Source organism: Pogona vitticeps, chromosome 3 (assembly GCF_051106095.1).
Source record: "Pogona vitticeps strain Pit_001003342236 chromosome 3, PviZW2.1, whole genome shotgun sequence".
NCBI classification, from domain to species: Eukaryota; Metazoa; Chordata; class Lepidosauria; order Squamata; family Agamidae; genus Pogona; species Pogona vitticeps.
Genome location: NC_135785.1, coordinates 3,784,044 through 3,806,162, shown reverse-complemented (window position 1 = coordinate 3,806,162; position 22,119 = coordinate 3,784,044). Strand labels below are relative to the sequence as shown.

The window sequence follows — 22,119 nt, the reverse complement described above, 5'->3', positions numbered from 1 at the left end:
GTGGGAGAAGGGGAGTGGCCATCATCAGAACCCATTCACTGTCCCCCACAACGCCTATAAATAGCTGGGCGCTTCGGAGAGGTCGTCCACTAAGTCCTGGCAGAGGACGTCACCCTCTGGTAACATCCCTTTCAAGGGCCATTGAGATTCCCCGGCTGGTGCGGACAGAGGCGAAGATGATCTGGACCCTCCTCGGTTTGTGGACTTGCCTGCTGTGTGGTAAGTGTCCTCCTCTCTCCTTCCATTCTGAATAAGATCAAGAGTCAGCCAGCCTAGGATTTTGAACCAAAGACAGGAGGGAAGGACAGGAAGCACGTTCTTCTGCAGAGGCAGGACAACTGAGTGAAGGCATCTCCACAGAAGCAGTAGGAAACATCTCGCTTGGTTTTCCTTTTCCCCCTGCTTCCCTTATTAAACACTAATCTATTTAACCCTATTTTATGCAGGTTCACTCGGAAGCAAAGTCAGTCCGGTGCCTGCTCAGAGCAACAGGAAACAGCCGTGTTACATATATTATACTTTGTCCCTAACCAAGTGTGTGTGTGTGGGTGAAACAGGAGTCTGGCCCCACATTCAAACATCAGTGCCTGTGCTCCCTTGGGGTGGGTGAGGACCACCCATGCGTGCTCACACCTGTGTTTAAAAAAAGCATGCACCCTGTTAATTCATTTCAGCAAAATTCTTTGCAATCCTTTTGACTGACTCTCGGAAAAGTTCCAGGGATAAACCACGTTGCTTGACCTGGCTAGCTCTGCTCACAGTCCGCAGCCTTGACTTTTCTTAGAGCTGCTGCAAGCCATTAACACTTTAGCCGGCAGATTAATAAACAAACACTTGAATTGCTTAAATGCTGGGGATCCATCTTGCTCTTTGTTGCTGAGTGTCTTCTGACGTATGATGATCGTAAGGATGAATGACCTTCAGAACGTCCTGTCTTCAACAGCCTTTGTGAACGCAAGGCTGGGGATTCCTTTATTGAGTCGGTCCATCTCGTCTTGGGTCTTCCTCATTTCCTGCTGCCTTCTACTTTCCATGCCGTTATTGTCTTTCCAAGTGAGTCTGGTCTTCTCTTGATGTGTCCAAAACATGATAGCCTTTGGAGTGTCTAAGGATAGAAAAATCGCACTGGCTTGGGCTGGAAATGGTCACTTCTAGCGTTTGATTGTAAAGAGACCCTTTAAAGCAGTCCTTCTGTCTGTCCCGATCACACCAGCCAACTCCCAAAAAGAGCATCCGGGCCGTCGGACCAGAAACGGTTTGGAGAGAGCACAGAGCAGGGCCCGGCCGGTTTGCGATCTGTAGTATGTTCTCTGGTCGCCAGCAAATCACGACAACCAGAGAGCACTGTCGGCAGTCCAGACTGAGATTTGAATAAGCACCTGATCACACCCTTTATTTTTTTTGCGCTTTGAGGAAATTCAGACTTGAATTCAGACGTCACTTGTTTGTCTTTCTGGAGAGCTATAAAGCTAATATTTCAGTATCAGCAGTAACGTGTAAGGAACGTATTCCTTAGGGGGAGCTATGAATTAAGACGAGTTAGTAACCAGGTTTAGTTCCACAATGTTACCATAATATCAGATGAGCATAAAATAGATCAGCTTCTGTGTGCAGCTGAGTGAACCCTGATCGTCTCTGCTCTTTCTCCTAGAAGATATTTGACTTTTTCTCCCAAATCTGAAAAAGGCTCTTATGTCTTGGAGGTGTGCATTATTTATTCAAAGCAATTCACACAAGCCATGCATCGAAAAACAATCATTATGGAGACTCACAATATGAAATAAGCAGACCACCCTGACTGTCTCAGACAGTCAGCACAACGAAATGGTACCTTCGGTCTGCAGGAAGAAAAAGCTATGTTCAGATGCTTCGGCATATAAGAGGAAAACAGTCCAATTTTTTTAAAAAAATCCAAAACCCCGAAGGAATCGGGGAGAAATGTTCAAGCCCAGGCTGTGCTTTCTGGTGCTTTTTCTAGCTGCAGGGAAATTTTCATGTAGTGAAAATTATAACAGATCTGCTCAGAACGGCTTCAGTCTGTTTTCCCACCTCGCTCTCGAAGCTCAATCACACATAAGACAAGAACTCCAGCTATATCGATTCTTTTCATCCCTCTGTTGTACCGATACTCCCCCCCAGTGGTCACATGGTATATATATATATATATATCAGCAGGAGTGTTTATATTGTTTTGAACTGCATCACTACCTTTGTGAATCATTAAGCTACACTGCGCTTTAATTTTGTATCAATTCATTTTCTCTCCCTGTTTTGGGGGCAATCAGGCTCTTCTTGCACTTTTTTAAAAAAATTACAAAAGCACAATGTCACTAAAGTGATAGGAGCCTTCTCGCCTTCTCTCCTCCTCCCCTTTTCCCTTCCCTCCTTTATTCACTCATCCCCCTTTCCTTATTTCCCCGCATCTCTCTCCCTCTCAGTTCTTGGCTTTCATTTTTCTTTTGTTGTCGGGAGGAGGAAGTGGGTTTTAAAAGACTCGCAAAGTATTGTGAAGAGCAGGGTTTTGAAAAAAGAGAGAAGAGGTGTTCATGCTACCTCCCTTTCTTTACAATTCAGAGCAGGAAATGTCCCTTTCTCTTTCAACCGCAAGAGGAAGGGGGGAAGGCTCTGTCCTTCTGAGCAATGTATTCATGTTGATTTCACGGTTGTGGCTGCTGCTGCTACTAGTGATTTATCGATATCTCTTTTAAAAAAATTAGGGTACAAGTCCAATGGCCATGAAGTGGCTACAGTGCCCCAAAAGGATATAAATCAACAGCAACATTCACATGTGCTGAATGATAATGAATGAATCGATGCATGATTGGTATAATTTAAAACACCTCTGCTGGTGAGGAGGAAATAAACCGATTGCTGGAGCAAATGAAACAATATCGGCCATCTGTTGTGTGCACAGAAAATTTTGAAACCATCTCAGAAATGGCAAAATGGGTATAGCGCAACTGGGATTATTTTGGTAAGTGTGATTTGGCTCTCACTTGTAACTTCTACAAAGCTTGAACGAGCTTTAGTGGATCTGTCGTTGTTGTGATGTGCTGTCAAGTCACCTTTGAATCATGGCGGACCCTGTGAATGAGCGATCTCCAGAACGTCCCGTCCTCAAAAAGCCCTGCTCAGCTCTTCTAAATTCAAGGCTGTGGCTTCCTTTAGGGAGTTAATCCATATGGTCTTCCTCTTTTCTTGCTGCCTTCCACTTTTCTGAGCTTTACGGTCTTTTCCACAGAATCCCCGTTTCAACATTTTTGTCTCCAGAGATAGTTCAGGATTTATTTCATCTAATCCCGCTAAGATTGTCTTTCTAGCAATCCAGGGTATCCACAAAGCTCTCTTCTAGCACCACATTTGAAACGAATCCATCCCCCCCCCCCCCCGTCGGCTTTCTTTACTGTCCTGCTTTTACACCCATATATGCAGATCGGAAATACAAGCGTGTGTATGGTCTTGGACTCCAGTGACACCTCCTTAGACTTGATGACCTTTTCTAATTTCTTCATCGCTGCCCTTCCGACTCTCATCCTTCTTCAGATTTCTTGGCTGCCGTCTCCCTTTGGATTGAGGATTAAACCAAAGTATACAAAAATTTTAGCTCATCTTTAGTGGATATTTCACATTCATTCAATCTTTAGGGTGTATTTAATCCTAAAGTATATTATATTTTATAAAAACTTTAAAGTTGTTCTTCCAGGTAAATACAGCATATGCAGGACCTTTCCTCAAAAACAAACAAAAAACAAAAACAAAAAACAAAACAAAACAAAAACTTCTGATGATTTCATAATGGTGACTTCCTTTAACACAGTAAGTTACAGTTAGAGTAAGCCCATTTGAATCAATGGAACATATGGAGGAATTAATTCACCAACTTCCCATTGATTCAACGGACCTACTCCAGTTGGTATTTACTATGTGAAGCAGCAGGATTTTAGCTGGTATGTTGGAAGGTAGGAACCGAGCCTTCTCTTCTGGAGAGAAAAATCCAGCCCGTGCACAAATTAAACTTTTTTTTAAAAATCCACTTTGTGTCCAGAATGGAGAACTGCACATAAACAATTGCTATAGATCTGAGATAGTTCAGAGGAGGACCACAAGGATGATGAGGGGGCTGGAAACCAAGCCTTAAGAGGAAAGAGGGAAAGAACTGGACAGGTTTAGCCTTGAGAAAAGAAGACAGAGGGGAGAGAGGAGAGCACTTTTCGAAGACTTGAAAGGCTGTCCTACAGAGGATCTGTTCTTGATCATCCCAGAGTGCAGGACATGCAGCAGTGGGCTTAAGTTACAGGAAGCCAGATTGTGGTTGAATATCAGGAAAAACTTTGTAACTGTTAGAGCAGTACGACAATGGAACCCATGACCTTGGGAGGTGGTGAGCTCTCCAACACTGGAAACCTTCGAGAAAAACATATATAATCACCTGGCAGCTATGCTTTGACTTGGATTCCTGCCTTGAGCAGGGGGTTGGACTCCATGACCTTACAGGCCCCTTCCAACTTCATTAGTTTATGATTCTATGATTTTATGAAATGATGTACTGGTTTGAAATAACGAATGCGGTGGATGCTCCAGATGTCCCTTTGTTGATACTGGACATAGGATTTCCCGGGTCTCCTACTGACTTCCTAATATCATGCAAAGTGTTTAAATCCAAAATGGCACCTCTACTACCAGGGTTTCTTCTTTCATTTCCTTTACATACCCCAGGTTTATTGAAAGGAGCACAGAGCAGCATAAATAAGGATTGTCCAATTTAATTTGCAACAGCAAACTTAGAAAACAGATGAGGCAGGGAGAGAGAGAAAGAGAGAGAGAGAGAGGCCAGGCCAGGCCAGGGAGGTTCATGGGTGAACTGAGATGTGAAGGAAATCTCCCTGATCCAATTCCATCAATCTAGACATGCCCACAGTGGGACGTGGTGGCACTGCAGGTTAAACCGCAGAAGCCTCTGTGCTGCAAGGTCCGAAGACCAGCCGTCATAAGATCGAAGCCACACGACGGAGGGAGCTCCCATCGCTTGTCCCAGCTCCTGCCAACCTAGCCATTCGAAAGCATGTAAAAATGCAAGTTGATAAATAGGTGCCAGCTAGGTGGGAAGGTCATGGCGTTCCGTGCCTAGTCGTGCTGGCCATGTGACCACAGAAACTGTCTTCGGACAAACGTTGGCTCTACGGCTTGGAGACGGGTATGATCACCTCCCCCTCGAGTTGGACACGACTGGACTAAATGTCAAGGGGAACCTTTACTAGACATGCCCACATAAAGATTTTTTTCACACAACCGTAGCCCTTTTTCTTGCACTGGAAGCAGCTATGCCGAGGGGGCAGGCAGATGGCATTCATCACAAGCACACCCTACTTCCTTTGGGTGGGTGGGGAAGAATGTAATTTAACACCATCAACCTCACATTCAAATGTCATAGAAACAGTGTGGGGGCAAGCCCATAAAAATGAGCAGTCACCCACTCCTAGCAGAAGAACCAGATTTAGACAAGGTTTTAGAAACTCAGTACCTTCCCGATGTTTTGGGCTAGAGTTCCAAAGTGGGGGTTTATGGGAGCGGTCGTCTGGTGCCTCTCTGTACGGTTCCAGGTTGGAGAATGCCAACCTTAGATTTTGGACTTTTCTGTGTGGATGTTGTTATTTGCTATTAAAATGTCTCTGACCTTATGAATGAGCGATTTCCAGAAAGTCAGCGATTGCAGGCGTGGAAGCTGTGGCTTCCTTTACTGAGTCAACCAACTTTCTCTATTTGGTCCTCCTCTTATCCTGCTGGTTTCAACTTTTGCTAGCATTATTGTTTTCTCCACCAAGTCTGAGGGGGTGATCACCTGCCTGCTTGCCCCAGACAGAGTTGTTTTCACCAGAGCAATCTCCCTTAAAGTAACCCTTCTGTCTTCCAGGGAATAACTCAAGTTCCACTCCAAAATACAGAAGCCGTACAGCTTGACCAAAAAGGATCTGCTTCGGGCATGGATTGAGGCCAGGCTGGAGAGCATTTTTCCATGTGTCATGTGATTGCCGGGAAACAGATCATACTGTTCTGCTGCATAAGTGGTCCAAACGGCGATCTGCAGGAGGACCCCCTTATCTGTGGGCTCAGTATCTCCTGATTCACTTATCCATGGTCTGAAAATACTAAAAATTTTGAAAAATCCCCCAAATACATATTTCATTAACAGAACTGGCCAGAAGAGGGAGACAGAAACCATGCTATGCATTTCATTCACTATTAAAATAGCATTCACCATATTCCATATTTTTCAGCATCCATTGGAGAGGGCTTCGGACCGATCCCCACAGATATGGGGTCCTACTGTATTTCCTGATGCAATCACACATTGCACTTTTAATGTGGTCAAAGTACAATAGACCCAGTCTTGTCCAGAGACCTTTGGGTAGAGTGGGCGGCATATAAAGTAAATAAATAAATATATATATAAACAAACAAACAAACAAATAAATAAATAAATAAATAAATAAATATGTATAGTACTTCCTGGTTTGCTTACAGTTTGATGTAAAAGGACTTGATTATATTATGATCTAATACAGTATATGTTGTCAGTTACATAGAGAGGATACATGATCCATTTTGGCTTTCTTTTTTGGAGTCTCTAATAATAAACAGTTATAGTTCATTCTTATTCTCTTTTTTTTAATGTAAAACTGCTTTTATTCATTGTTGTACCCCTTGTTGTAAGCCGCCTAGAGTGGTCTAATTGGCTAGATAGGCGGGATATAAATAGAATAAAAAAATTGTTACATTTTACCAAGTCACTTCTGACTTCAATGACCTTAGGAAGGAGTGGCCCCCGCAAAGGTCCTGTTGCTAGTGACCTAGTTCAGGCCATGTTCTTGAGTCTATCCATCTATTGTTTTGGTCTTTCTCTTTTCTTGCTGTCTTCAGCTTTTCCCAGCACCATTGTCTTTTCCAGGGAATCTTGTGTTCTCACGAGTTACCCAAGGATATAAAAATGTCTGTGACCCAAAGAGTTCTCTCTTTGGGCATCTCGTGAGAAGACTATAATTCATAGATACCATTATGTCATTTTTGGGACAGCTGGGGCTTGTCATTTTGCATACCAAGGCGAGACAGAAGTTTCGTTGGTCAGCATAAAAAAACCAAACTGAGATTCGTGTTGCAGCTGGTCCTGCATGGAAATGTATTCCTTCTGAAGAATCAGGTTCATGGTCTGAAGGGAATATTCAGAAGTGGTTTACCATCCCTTTCTTCTGGGAGGGATCCCTGGGACTCCTGTGCAGCTGGCCCAAGGCCACCAAGGATGGTTCTTCTCCCAGGAAGACCATTGGGGGGAATCGAACTCCCAACCTCTGGCTCCACAGCCGGAGACCTCAACCACTGAGCTATCCAGCCAGCTACCTCAATAAGTGTTGAGAGGTGTGGGAAATTCTCAGTAAAAGGCACAGCGGAAGGCCAGCTCTCCAAGGTCAGAATTAGCTACGGAAGTCCCCCTTTTCAATTCTACTGATGTTCCACCCTCTCTAAAGAGACTCTCAAGCTGAGGAAGAAGGGATTCAGATGTAAATCACATCTGAACGCTCTACATCTAGAAAACCTTGGATTAGGTCACCATAAATGGGCAGCGTGTAATTAGTACTAGTATTTTGATTTGTTCATCCACCTTGTGCTCCCATTCGGTCCTTGACGTTCCCGTACCTGGAAAAGTCCAGAAACAATCTGCCTGCACTACTCGGGCATCCGTGTCCCTTCGGCTGACCAGTCAGGTCCAAAACCATTGAGTGGTTTTGTAGGTTGGAAACAGGGAGAGAGGAAATATTCCTCTTTACAAAATGTAGTATGTGGGCCTGGTTATGTTTTCTATACGGAGATTAGATCCTCTGTAGCAAAGCTGGTTGCTTGCACAGCAAGGTGCTCCTTAAACCATAGTCTACCAGTAATTAAACCACGGGCTGCTTTACACAGCAAATTGAAATGGTGACTCAATATACCCCTATTTTTCTGTGTATAAGACGCCCCCATGTATAAGATGCCCCCCCCACTTTTCTAATCCAAAATTAAGAAATCTAAGTGGGGCTTAGCAAGTGCAGGGGGAAAAGGATCAAAGCGCTGCAGGATCGCTTTGATCCCTGTTTTCCCCTCCACTTGTTTTTGTTCTCTCCTCAGCTTACTTCCATGCATAAGACAACCCTCAATTTTTAGTCTAAAGATTTTAGACAAAAGTATAGTCTTATACATGGAAAAATATGGTAATTTCTTTATGGAATCCTACAGCCTTTATCTTCCTTTATCTACTCTTTGCAGATCCCGGATTAACAGCGGCCATTCCAATTGCCACCGAGTGGCCAGCCACGGAATCCGGATTCTTCACCAGCACCGACTACGGACTATCCTGGTGGACCAATGACTATTTTGAACCCACAAGGACGACGACCACGGAACAGGTGCTCACGCTTCAAAGCACAGTCCCGCCCGCGACAGAAGTCACGTCTGAAACAAACCCAGGTTCTGTCCGTGACGGGAACTCTTCTGGTCTTGTGAGAAATGAGTCACTGGTCTCTCTGTTGGCCTCCAATGAAAGCCACATTGATTCTGCCACGCGTGGCCCCGACGAAGGAGAAACCACATGGCTGGGAGCAAAGACAGAGGAGAGGCCCGAGATCCAAGAGGAGGAAGTTTTGGCCAAGGCAAACTCCGTGGAAGAAGGGGCAATTAAAACAACCTCTGCTGAGTTGAACAATTCCACCTCCTCGACCACCTTGCTCTCTCTAGGAACGCTTCCCACTGTTTTCAATGAACAGCCAGACGCACCCGAGCATCTAACAGACACAGGTGCTGGTCTAACTGAATCTTTCTCAGAGGGGAGTGGGGAGGCCTCAGCCCCATCCTCAGCCCCAGGACTTCTCTCTAGCAACACAGAACAGCCGCCTGCAGGAGGAACAGCACCTGCTTCTGCCGGCGGAACATCTCCAGGGGATGGCGCTGTGACAGCCAAGGAGGCTCCATCCCTCAGAGTACCATTTCCAGATTCACTGCCTCCTCGCAACACCATCGCTGGCTCCTCAGAGTCAGGTGGACCTGCCACCGTTTCGATGCCGCTTTCTCCTGGAAACAAACCAGATCAGGGTGCAGTAGGAAGAGGGGATGCCGATAGCTCTGCGTCGGTCACGGCACTCAACGGCGATGAAATGGCAGCCTTCATCCCGCCCTCTGAGGAAACAGGGCTTAGCCCAGAAAGCACTGCCAAGGAGGTCCCTCTTGATGAAGCACAAGACCTTGAAGATGTAGACGCATCGGATTACTCTTCAGCAGGTGGCGCGACAGACCCCTCCGCAGGCTCTTCCCATCTGGACTCTGAGGCCACCCCAGCTCCTTCGGACATGCAGGTGGACTCGGGAGCCGCCACCACACCTGAGGATCTAGAAGGTTCCGCGGACCTGATGGGAGAGGAGGTGCCTTCTGCCCCATCCGCCATGGAGCCTGAGTTTGTGACTGACGGAGCGCACGTTCTTGGAGGCCCTGGCAACGAAGTGACCCTACCCTTTGCGGACAAGAGAGTAGGAACCACGTCACCAATCAGCAATAACCAGGTTGATACACCCTCGGAGGTGCAGCTCGGCAAAGAAGAGACCGGACAGGCTGCCACAGCAAGCTCTGACAAGACAGACAATGGTTCCATAGATGTCTCTCCATTTATTGCAGATGCTGGAATACCGAGAGAAAGCGAGACGCCTTCAGGAGAGGCATCCCCTTCTATGCCTCTTGACAGCTCCCTTCCTACGTCTTTCGGTTCAGGAGGTCAAGCAGGGGAAGCCTCTTCCGGTCTGCCGCCCAACCACCTGGGCGCTTCTCCCGAAGTTGGCATCGTGGCAGGAGATGACTGGGAGGGCAGTGGTAGCCCAGGTCCAGATGGCGAGGGAGCTGTTGCAGGGGTTAGCAGTGGCCGCCAGGCTGGGACAGGTCCCCCATCTTCAGATGCCTTCCCTGGCTTGGATGAGAAAGGGACAGCACAGGGATCCTTGGCTGGTAGTGGAATTGACACCCAGCCGCTTGTACAGGTTGGGGCTGCAGCATCTCCAACCGAAGATGGAAAGGCATTCCCAGCAAACGGGGTCTCGGGTGGAGAGGCCTCTTCTGTTTCGTCCCTTCTAGGGGCAGAATCCCCACCTTCATCAGGAGCCCAACCCACTGTCCCTTCCAGTGTTCCCGTTTCCAATAAGCCGCCTGCGTTAAAACCAGGGTCTGTTGCTCCCGAAAAGGCCCAAGGATTGGCTGGCACTTTAAATGTGATCTGGAAAGAAACGTCATCCTCGGTGGGTCCCTCAGGAGCAGAATCACAAACAGTCCCACCCTCCCCTGCAGCAGAAGCATCAGCAGATGTTTCCTCCAGCGTGAGCGAGAAGGAAGCGTCATTGGCTCCACAAGAAGGAGGGTCACAATCATCTTCTCCTTCCATTGAAGGGACAGACAATGATGGAGAATCTTTGCTGTCTCCAGATGGTTCTGCATCAGCAGGAGAAGCATCACCAGATGTTTCCTCCAGTGTGAGCGCGAAGGAAGCATCGCTCGGTCCACAATCATCTTTTCCTTCCGTTGAAGGGACAGCCAATGATGGAGACTCCCTGCTGTCTCCAGATGGTTCTGCATCAGCAGGAGAAGCATCGCCAGATGTTTCCTCCAGTGTGAGCGAGAAGGAAGCATCGCTCAATCCACAAGAAGGAGGGTCACAATCATCTTCTCCTTCCGTTGAAGGGACAGCGAATGATGGAGAATCTCTGCTGTCTCCAGATGGTTCTGCATCAGCAGGAGAAGCATCGCCAGATGTTTCCTCCAGTGTGAGCGAGAAGGAAGCATCGCTCAGTCCACAATCATCTTCTCCTTCCGTTGAAGGGACAGCCAATGATGGAGACTCCCTGCTGTCTCCAGATGGTTCTGCATCAGCAGGAGAAGCATCGCCAGATGTTTCCTCCAGTGTGAGCGAGAAGGAAGCATCGCTCAATCCACAAGAAGGAGGGTCACAATCATCTTCTCCTTCCGTTGAAGGGACAGCCAATGATGGAGAATCTTTGCTGTCTCCAGATGGTTCTGCATCAGCAGGAGAAGCATCACCAGATGTTTCCTCCAGTGTGAGCGACAAGGAAGCATCGCTCAATCCACAAGAAGGAGGGTCACAATCATCTTCTCCTTCCGTTGAAGGGTCAGCCAATGATGGAGAATCTTTGCTGTCTCCAGAGAGTTCTGCATCAGCAGGAGAAGCATCACCAGATGTTTCCTCCAGTGTGAGCGAGAAGGAAGCATCGCTCGGTCCACAATCATCTTCTCCTTCCGTTGAAGGGACAGCCAATGATGGAGAATCTTTGCTGTCTCCAGATGGTTCTGCATCAGCAGGAGAAGCATCACCAGATGTTTCCTCCAGTGTGAGCGACAAGGAAGCATCGCTCGGTCCACAATTATCTTCTCCTTCCGTTGAAGGGACAGCCAATGATGGAGACTCTCTGCTGTCTCCAGATGGTTCTGCATCAGCAGGAGAAGCATCGCCAGATGTTTCCTCCAGTGTGAGCGAGAAGGAAGCATCGCTCAATCCACAAGAAGGAGGGTCACAATCATCTTCTCCTTCCGTTGAAGGGACAGCCAATGATGGAGAATCTCTGCTGTCTCCAGATGGTTCTGCATCAGCAGGAGAAGCATCACCAGATGTTTCCTCCAGTGTGAGCGAGAAGGAAGCATCGCTCGGTCCACAATCATCTTCTCCTTCCGTTGAAGGGACAGCCAATGATGGAGAATCTCTGCTGTCTCCAGATAGTTCTGCATCAGCAGGAGAAGCATCACCAGATGTTTCCTCCAGTGTGAGCGAGAAGGAAGCATCGCTCGGTCCACAATCATCTTCTCCTTCTGTTGAAGGGACAGCGAATGATGGAGAATCTCTGCTGTCTCCAGATGGTTCTGCATCAGCAGGAGAAGCATCACCAGATGTTTCCTCCAGTGTGAGTGAGAAGGAAGCATCACAAGCTCCACAAAAAGGAGGGTCACAATCATCTTCTCCTTCCGTTGAAGGGACAGCCAATGATGGAGAATCTCTGCTGTCTCCAGATGGTTCTGCAACATCAGGAGAAGCATCACCAGATGTTTCCTCCAGTGTTAGCGAGAAGGAAGCATCGCTCGGTCCACAAGAAGGAGGGTCACAATCATCTTCTCCTTCCGTTGAAGGGACAGCCAATGATGGAGAATCTCTGCTGTCTCCAGGTGGTTCTGCATCAGCAGGAGAAGCATCACCAGATGTTTCCTCCAGTGTGAGCAAGAAGGAAGCATCGCTCGGTCCACAATCATCTTCTCCTTCCGTTGAAGGGACAGCCAATGATGGAGAATCTCTGCTGTCTCCAGATGGTTCTGCATCAGCAGGAGAAGCATCGCCAGATGTTTCCTCCAGTGTGAGTGAGAAGGAAGCATCACTGGCTCCACAAGAAGGAGGATCACAATCATCTTCTCCTTCCGTTGAAGGGACAGCGAATGATGGAGAATCTCTGCTGTCTCCAGATGGTTCTGCAACAGCAGGAGAAGCATCACCAGATGTTTCCTCCAGTGTGAGCGGGAAGGAAGCATCGCTCGGTCCCCAAGAAGGAGGGTCACAATCATCTTCTCCTTCCATTGAAGGGACAGCCAATGATGGAGAATCTCTGCTGTCTCCAGATGGTTCTGCATCAGCAGGAGAAGCATCACCAGATGTTTCCTCCAGTGTGAGCGAGAAGGAAGCATCGCTTGGTCCACATTCATCTTCTCCTTCCGTTGAAGGGACAGCCAATGATGGAGAATCTCTGCTGTCTCCAGATGGTTCTGCATCAGCAGGAGAAGCATCACCAGATGTTTCCTCCAGTGTGAGTGAGAAGGAAGCATCACAAGCTCCACAAAAAGGAGGGTCACAATCATCTTCTCCTTCCGTTGAAGGGACAGCCAATGATGGAGAATCTCTGCTGTCTCCAGATGGTTCTGCAACATCAGGAGAAGCATCACCAGATGTTTTCTCCAGTGTTAGCGAGAAGGAAGCATCGCTCGGTCCACAAGAAGGAGGGTCACAATCATCTTCCCCTTCCGTTGAAGGGACAGCCAATGATGGAGAATCTCTGCTGTCTCCAGATGGTTCTGCATCAGCAGGAGAAGCATCACCAGATGTTTCCTCCAGTGTGAGCGAGAAGGAAGCATCGCTCAGTCCACAATCATCTTCTCCTTCCATTGAAGGGACAGCCAATGATGGAGAATCTCTGCTGTCTCCAGATGATTCTGTATCAGCTGGAGAAGCATCCCCAGATGTTTCCTCCAGTGTGAGCGAGAAGGAAGCATCGCTCGGTCCACAATCATCTTCTCCTTCCGTTGAAGGGACAGCCAATGATGGAGAATCTCTGCTGTCTCCAGATGGTTCTGCATCAGCAGGAGAAGCATCACCAGATGTTTCCTCCAGTGTGAGCGAGAAGGAACCATCACTTGGTACACAAGAAGGAGGGTCACAATCATCTTCTCCTTCCGTTGATGGGACAGCCAATGATGGAGACTCTCTGCTGTCTCCAGATGGTTCTGCATCAGCAGGAGAAGCATCACCAGATATTTCCTCCAGTGTGAGCGAGAAGAAATCATCACTTGCTACACAAGAAGAAGGGTCACAATCATCTTCTCCTTCCGTTGAAGGGACAGCCAATGATGGAGAATCTCCGCTGTCTCCAGATGGTTCTGCATCAGCAGAAGAAACATCACCAGATGTTTCCTCCAGTGTGAGTGAGAAGGAAGCTTCACTGGCTCCACAAGAAGAAGGATCACAATCATCTTCTCCTTCCGTTGAAGGGTCAGCCAATGATGGAGAATCTCTGCTGTCTCCAGATGGTTCTGCAACAGCAGCAGAAGCACCCCCAGATGTTTCCTCCAGTGTGAGCGAGAAGGAAGCATCGCTCGGTCCACAAGAAGGAGGGTCACAATCATCTTCTCCTTCCGTTGAAGGGACAGCCAATGATGGAGAATCTCTGCTGTCTCCAGATAGTTCTGCAACAGCAGCAGAAGCATCACCAGATGTTTCCTCCAGTGTGAGCGAGAAGGAAGCATCTCTCAGTCCACAAGAAGGAGGGTCACAATCATCTTCCCCTTCCGGTGAAGGGTCAGCCAATGATGGAGAATCTCTGCTGTCTCCAGATGGTTCTGCAACAGCAGCAGAAGCACCCCCAGATGTTTCCTCCAGTGTGAGCGAGAAGGAAGCATCGCTCGGTCCACAAGAAGGAGGGTCACAATCATCTTCTCCTTCCGTTGAAGGGACAGCCAATGATGGAGAATCTCTGCTGTCTCCAGATGGTTCTGCAACAGCAGCAGAAGCATCACCAGATGTTTCCTCCAGTGTGAGCGAGAAAGAAGCGTCGCTCGGTCCACAAGAAGGAGGGTCACAATCATCTTCTTCTTCCTTTGAAGGGTCAGCCAATGATGGAGAATCTCTGCTGTCTCCCGATGGTTCTGCAACAGCAGAAGAAGCATCACCAGATGTTTCCTCCAGCGTGAGTGAGAAGGAATCATCGCTGGCTCCACCAGGAGTGTCACAATCAGCTTCTCCTTCCATTGAAGTTTCACCCTCACCTAGAGCAGAAAATGTCGCTGAACGGGTTGGAGAGAAATCTGGATCCACAGCTGGTGGAGAATCTTTTCCTCATCTCTCATCTGTGGATGGATCCGTAGCACTAAGCCACAAGATTTCAGGAGGAACTGTGGGTTCTGGTTCCTCCTCTCTTGAAGGGAACTCAGCCTCTGAAGGAAGTTCACAAGAGGCTTCTCACATTACAAGCTCCTCTGAGCTGCTGTCAGGGAGTGAGAATATTAGTGACAATGGGACAATCCTAGATAATGCAGGAGACACAGAACCTTCTTTGCTCGCTGGAAGTGGACAACCGGATGCTGAAAGCACAGGCGTTTTATCCAACGAGTCATCAAGTGGTCTGTCTTCTCAGACGGCAAAGGATGTACCAGAAGGCACAGAAACGGGGGAAACAGACGCTTTCTCCTCAGATTCAGACATCCAAGTAGCTGGACCTTCACCCTACGGTCTTGCAAGTCCTTCTGGCGAACTAGTGTCACCAAGCGGCAATTTAGAAGGACGTGGTGATTCCAACAGCCCTGTCTCATCAGACGGCAAGGCCACATCTACAGCTGCTGATGAAGGAGGACCTCTCTCCCTTCCTGGTGCATCGCAGGATCCTTCTAAGACCCTACCCCTACTGCCCGGCGGAGATGCAGAACCTGAGGCCAAAGGAGAAGCACCTCCTCGCTCTTCCAAAGGCAAAGTTAAGGGAACTGGGAATGAAAAGGCACTTCCTGGAAAACCATCCTCTTCTGTTTTTGCCTCTTCCAGCAAAAGCACTTCAGGTTCAGGGACCGCAAAGTCAGGAGCTACGCCTGGTTCCGGTGTTTCCATCCCTTCAGATTCCTCTGCGAAGACTAAGCCAGCCGTCCGGGTGAGGGAAGACCCGTCGGGCCGTGCCAAAGGTTCGCCCGCAGATAAACCAGGTGCCCAACGTACAGCTTCAGGCGCTAGTCCGGGGGCGACCAAACCCTCGCAAGCCTCAGGCAAGAAGTCGGAGAAGAAAGAAGACAGAGAAAAACCAGACAAGAAGCAAGAAAGCAGGAAAACAGAGAAGAGAAAAGAAAGCAAGGATTCAGAGGAGAAATCTGATTTGAAGTCTAAGAACAGAGAAGCAAAAACGGCTAAGAAAAACTCAGAAGAGAAGAATCGCACGCCTGTCGTTTCGACACCAGAACCGTCAGGTTGGTTGGCCAAGAATCTACCCATTTTGTTTATTTATACAATCTTCCTTGCCATAAAATTCTTGAGTATAGCCTTCCCATTCCTTCATTCCTTCCTTCCTTCAATTTCTATACCACCTGTTCAGCCTGCAGCCACTCTGGGCAGTTTACAGCTTAGAAAACAGAACAATCAAAATCAAATTATACTCATCCATCATAAAACAACATGCCTGCAGCTTATACAATAGAAATAACAAACCTTTAACATCCATGCTGCAACACTGTGCACAACAACTAAGGATTTAAATTGGCAGTGATATGGTAGCAGGTGTATCTCCCAGTATGTGTATCTTTATATATAATCACATGATTGTAAGAGAAGAACACTAAGTAAAAGGTAGGAAGGTCCCATGGACATGATGTTTAAGACAGGATATCGAAGTGCATTTGACGTATCAGTCCACTGAACTAATTAGTACTAGTAACATGATTATGAATTACTATTGTGGTTGCCACAAGGTGGCAAGGGGGTAGCCACTGGCTTTTTAAAAACACACTGGCCATAAAACGGCACTGATTTTGCTTCCAGCTGTTCATCAGCTCCTTGCCCTTCCTTCCAGGTGTGCACGCCCCATGGCTCTACAAGCCAGGCAGTTGGGCTCAGGTGAGTTACAGGCAGAAGTGCCTCGACTGGGTTAGCGACGAGCAGCAGCCGTCCGACTGGAACAGCAACTTGCCGGCTTGCCCTTGCTCCCTCCAACAGGCTCTCTCAGACCATCGCTACACACGCAGCCAAAAAGGTACGTTATGCGGAGGGCATATGGGACCCTGGACAGAGCCAGGAAATGTTGCTCTCCTTGACCACGGTCCCAGCACCTCACAGCCAATGTGGGAACTGTAGTTCGAAAGGTGACTTTCTCTGGTGGCTTCTGTGCAGCTCGAGATAGAAAGCAAGATGCCCTGGAGTGCCAGAAAGAGAAACAAGTGGGGTCCTAGATCAAATCAAGCCTGAAGGATCTCTGGAGGGAAAAAATGTTGACACGGAGGCTGTCCTATTTTGGGCACCCCTCGGAGAAGGCAGGATTCTCTGGAAGAGACCATCGTGCTGGGAAAGGTGGAAGGCAGCAGGAAAAGAGGGAGGCCAAATACGAGATGGACCGACTCCCTCAAGGAAGCCACAGGCTTGAATTTGCAAGAGCTGAGCAGGACTGTTGAAGACAGGAATGAGATCACTCATTCATAGGGTTGCCATAAGTCGTAACCCTACGAATTGATAACACATAATAACAACAGGCCCATGGGGTACATTTAAGCCTTTGTTCCACTTCAGTGGATCTGTGGCTCAGAAGGACTCCCCTCCATTCACTGTTCTTTGCATGGTCTTAACGGCCTGCATCTCTCTCAGGACATTGAGCCATCCTGGTTTGGTTCTCTTCCAACAAACCTGGTTTGGTTCTCTTCCAACAAACCTGGTTTGGTTCTCTTCCAACAAACCTGGTTTGGTTCTCTTCCAACAAACCAGAAAAGCGATCCAGGGTTTGTTGCAGGCTTGCTTGCTTTGGTTGGTTAGGAGAGAAAGCAGCTAGACAAGAAGTGACACCTCCTTTCTTTATGATGAACAGAACAACCCAGAGGACACAGTTCTGTGGTTTGTTTAGCCGGTCCTGCTCAGAGGAGGGGCAAAAGGGTTGGGGGTGCACCAGAAACCCTAGTTGATGTAAACACCGAGCCAGGATATCCCCAGTTCCTGAACGTCTCATGTCTTCCAACAGCAGATGCAGGATCTTGGTGTGCAAATGAATCCAGTGACAGGGTTATAGAAACATAAGCAGCCCAGAAGGGTTTGAGAAGATGGATATTATAAATATACACAATAATAATAATGCTAGTAGTAATTACATGCCACCAAGTCAATTCTGACTTGTGGCAACTGTTTTAAAGGGTTTTCCAAACAGAAAAAACCCTCAGAAGTGGGTTACTTTTCCCTTCTTCTGGGAGGGATCCCTGGGACAGTGCGGCTGGCCCAAGGCCACCCAGGCTGGCTCTACTCCTAGGAGACCCAGTGGGGGAATCAAACTCCCAACCTCTGGCTCCACAGCTGGATACCTAAACCAAAGAGCTATCCAACCAGCTTAAATATGCACAAGTGTTTCCTTTTTTCCGTCTGTGGAAAACCAGAGTACATTCCCCCCCCTTTCGATGCCCCCACGCCTCCACTCAGAGGCTTCACCGCGTGGAGGAGACCAAACCTCTTACATTTTTGCAGGTTTGCCGGATTCTCGCTTCACTATGCTGTATTCTTCTAAGCCCAACGAACATGGCGCGGGAGTCCGGTGTCTCTACCATAAAAAGAACAACCAGCTTGTGGAAGGGCATCAGGAGAGAGTCTGGAAATTCTCGAGGAGAATCTCCCCTAACACTGGTAAGCAGCAAACTGGATGACGTACAAAATGTACCGGTCGCTTTGCTTCTAACTGTCCCCTGGCCTTTTGCCAGGTCTCCGCCTTTCGCGCAGAGAAAGGACGTTGCGCCGGAAGCCAACTCTGAAGAACAGAGGGATTTTTTTTTAGAAAAGGAAGAGCTGACTCTGTCCCAGTCAGGATCTTCCCCGGAAATGTTTTTGGGTCAAGCTGTTATCATGATTTATGCACTTATTTTCCCCGACTCAACATCTCCTGTTTCTAGATGGGGAGCTGAAATTGTATGACTGGTGTTGTAACCAGGCTGGAAACCAGCAATTCTGTGATAAGTACCACCAGAAAAGACCCAGGATCGGCTGTGACGGATACAGGCCTCCGGTCAAAGGTGAGTTTTCAGCAGCTACAAAAGCGCTTTGGGCTCTTCAGATTAGAGAAAAGGCGCCTGGGGGGGGGAGAGATATGATGGAGACGTATAAAATGATGCAGGGGATGGATAGAAAGTGGAGAGAGGGAAGCTCTTTTCCTTCTCACGCAAGACCAGAACCAGGAGACATCCACTCAAACTGAGTGTTGGGAGAGTGAGAACAGAAAAAAAGAAAATATTTCTTGACCCAGTGTGTTGTTAGTCTGTGGAACTCCCTGCCCCAGGATGTGGGGATGGCATCTGGCCTAGAAGCCTTGAAGAGGGGATGGGACAGGTTCCTGGAGGAAAAGTCCATCACAGATGACAAGCCGTGATGGGGATGTACAATCTCCAGGCTTCGAAGGAAAGGACCTCCAAAGGCCAGATGCAGGGGAGGGGGATCAGGAGACAGGGTCTCTCGTGGTCTCAGGGGCTCCCAGAGGCATCTGGTGGGGCCACGGTGAGGTCCAGGGAGCTAGGCAAGCGGGGCCCTTGGCCTGATCCAGCACAGGGCTCTTCTGAGGTTCTTATGTTCTTACATTGACTTATTGTTCAGTGATTGAGTCACAGAATCATAGCTCATTTCCAAGCATTGCTAATACGTTAGCAAGAGTTCAAAGGAAATGCAAAACTTCCTCCCCCTTGCCCTCCAAAGATGAGCAGAACAGATGGTTTCCATTTCTCAAGATCACTAAAACAATCTGTTTCCTGAGACAATCAAAGGTGTGTTTTTTTTGGCCCTTAAGGAATCCCCGCCTCTAATGACACGTTCTCTGTAGTGTATAGTTTGGCCCTATGCTCCTCCTGAAAATTCAGTCTGCTATTCCCATTGGGGGAATACCCTCTGCTCCCAGCAAACAGATCAGGTTGGGGGCAGTGCGCTCATGAAACAGTATTTGGGAAGGAACATCAGGAATCAGCTGGGCACCAATCAGTATTTGGTATTTTCCTTGAACCAACAGCTTCTGCATCTTCAGAAGAGGAGCCAGAGAATGAAGCAAGAGGTAAGACTGTGCAATGGTGGGGCTGCCCTAGATCTAACTTACACATACATTTCCACACAATTGGCCTCCTTCAAGCTCTTCAGCTTCTAAATGTACAGATGGTTTGCCCGTCCCGGGCGGCCACAATCATAATTACTTTCCTGAATAAAAATGACCTGCTCCAGCCCTTATTAGGAATCTAAAAAGAGCCTCGTTGGTTCAGACCACAGGCTCAAAAAGTTACCTTTCCTGCAACCCACTTTCATCCAAAAATGTAACTTTTGGGATTTCTGGTTCCGAAGCAGGATGATTGGTTCCCTTTTGTTCATCTTTGGTGGCTACTGGAATGTTGACCGGTTTAATTGGCCCTCTTATCGTTTCTAAATCTCTCGGTTGAATAAACTTGATGAAACTGTTTCTAAACAGAGTATTTTGTTTTAAGGAGAGGGCGGGTTACCAGCCAAGGCTAGAGAAGAAAAAGCAATTTAAAGTTAGGGAAGCAGGCAGGCTGCCTTCGAAATAGGGTAGAGGAATGGGGGAATGGTAGGAGAAAATCAGCCTTTCTGATCTTAGGGCTCCCTTGACGTACTGGATGACAACTCCCATTATCCCCATGGTAGGTCATTTGGTCTAGTGCCTCTGGAAGATGCTGGGCTGAGGGAGGATGAAGAGGGACAAAGCCTGTTACAGTTATTTGGAGGTAACAGACCTCAATCCACTTTCAAAGTCCCAGTTTTTTTAACCTACACAATTCAAGTGTTGAATCCGTGTTTGAGGTGAACTGTCAAATAAGAGTGTGTTGGATGGGTGTGTTCCTCAGAGAAATTAAGAGAACAAATATGGCTCTGTATAAACTGTGCTCCCCAGAGTAACAACTTGACAAGAAGCAATCCTATATTAGACACGTAGGTCTGGTGGTAGTTTTGAATTTTGTATTAAAAATGTCTTGCTACACAACAAAGTGCACAGAGTTAACAGAGCAGAATTAGCTTCACGCCTCCCCAGAACAGACCACTCTTTTACTCTCATCCACTGACACTTACAATCTCAGTAATTCACTCTGGGACATTGGTAAGAGAAAGAATAAAAAGGTCTCATTCACTCACAGTTCTGAACAGATCAAAAACAGCATGCTGTCCATAAATGAAAGCTTAAAGTAACAAGCCTCAGCAGACCAACTGCTGAGGTCCTCCAGCAGACTCCTGCAGACTACACACTCACTACTGTACTAACAACATAACAGCCTGCAGACTTAGAAAGAGAGAGAAAGAGACTCCAAAATGGAGAGGCAGGGCTCTCTTTGAAATCAGAGGCATTGGTTACTGCTGGATTGATTGACAGTCACCCCAGCCCAGTAAGGTCCTTCCCAGCCAGACCTGCTAAATGCAGCCTATGAGGCTGAAAAATAACTCAGGTCTTCTCCAAGTCAACAAGGTGTCCAAACAGGTAGGAAGTTTGAAGGCCATGAATCCAAGCAATGTCATGAATCGCCTCCTTTTACTCAGTGTCTAAGGAGTGACTTTTTGCTCAGCCAAGCCAGGGTGCTGGACGGGGGACAGATTGTATTTGTCTTCAATGTGGAAGGGATGGTCACTCTCAAATTGGCCTTCCCAGCCACACCAGACGCTGTTCCAAGTCCTCCATTCAGAGCACGTTGCCTTCGTCTCTCGAGACTGAAGGATGCCTAATCTAAGGAGTGACACGTTTCTTTGAAGGCTGATACTTATGCTCCTGCGTTCTTCCCCACAGACTGAGAGCTGTCTCTTCTTCAAAAACCTCATTTTGCAACGGATCAACCTCAGTGATTCTCCTCAGACACCTCAGACACCTTCTGCTTCTCTGTTTCGGGCAGGAACTGAACCGGAATTCTATTACCAATCTCTTTAAGGCTGGAACAATTGACTTTGGTGAATAAAATCTTTCCAAACCCCCCCCCCCCATGACTGCTTCATCATTTCATTATCTCAGGTGATACCGACACAAGTCTCATTTGGCACGTGCTTTTGAGGACCTTGAGCAGGTTGGAGAGCTCAGAGAGTTGATGTTTTCTCTGCTTGCACAATAAGCAGCATTTACGACACCTCCCGCTTCCAAGCTCAACTTTCTAAGGTAAAAGGTCTAGGAAAAATCTCATGGGAAATGTGCATTTGAAAGAAGGATGTCGAGCAAGAAGAGAAGGAAGGCAGGAGAACCACCTTCTCCTGGAGGTAGTTCTCAGCACCCAGGGCAGAAAGAAGGAAAGGCCAGTGTTTTTTAAAGGTAATAAGATACAGTGCTGCCTCGCTTAACGATTGCCTCGTTAAACGACGAAACTGCTATACGATGACTGTTTTAATGGGAAAAATTCACTTCCAGACGATCGGTTCCCTGCTTCGGGAACCGATTTTTCGCTAGACAATGTTTTTAAAACTGCTGATCGGCGGCTTCAAAATGGTCACCTGCTGTGTAAAATGGCTCCCCGCTGTGTTTTTGGACAGATTCCTCGCTTTACAGGCACTGAAAATGGCCGCCCCATGGAGGATTTTCACTGGATGGTGAGTTTTCAGCCCATTGGAAC

The 22,119-nt window shown here is 47.6% G+C and overlaps 1 protein-coding gene across 1 annotated transcript; it reads left to right on the top strand.

Annotated features, from left to right (window-relative positions):
• Positions 1–134: 134 nt before the first annotated feature.
• Positions 135–21,495, top strand: LOC144587765 (uncharacterized). Its single transcript, XM_078389010.1, has 7 exons — positions 135–219; positions 8,296–15,777; positions 16,377–16,556; positions 18,023–18,178; positions 18,442–18,561; positions 19,542–19,583; positions 21,312–21,495. Exons 1-7 carry the CDS (start codon positions 177–179, stop codon positions 21,314–21,316), a joined length of 8,028 nt encoding a protein of 2,675 aa, XP_078245136.1. The 5' UTR covers positions 135–176; the 3' UTR covers positions 21,317–21,495.
• The last annotated feature ends 624 nt before the right edge of the window (positions 21,496–22,119 follow it).

What these genes read in the sequence shown, in the direction of transcription:
- LOC144587765 (XM_078389010.1), top strand. Translation starts at nt 177, where the DNA reads ATGATCTGGACCCTCCTCGGTTTGTGGACTTGCCTGCTGTGTG. An exon ending in GTGGACTTGCCTGCTGTGTG is followed by an intron (nt 220 to 8,295) that starts GTAAGTGTCCTC and finishes TACTCTTTGCAG; the next exon opens with ATCCCGGATTAACAGCGGCC. An exon ending in TTCGACACCAGAACCGTCAG is followed by an intron (nt 15,778 to 16,376) that starts GTTGGTTGGCCA and finishes CCTTCCTTCCAG; the next exon opens with GTGTGCACGCCCCATGGCTC.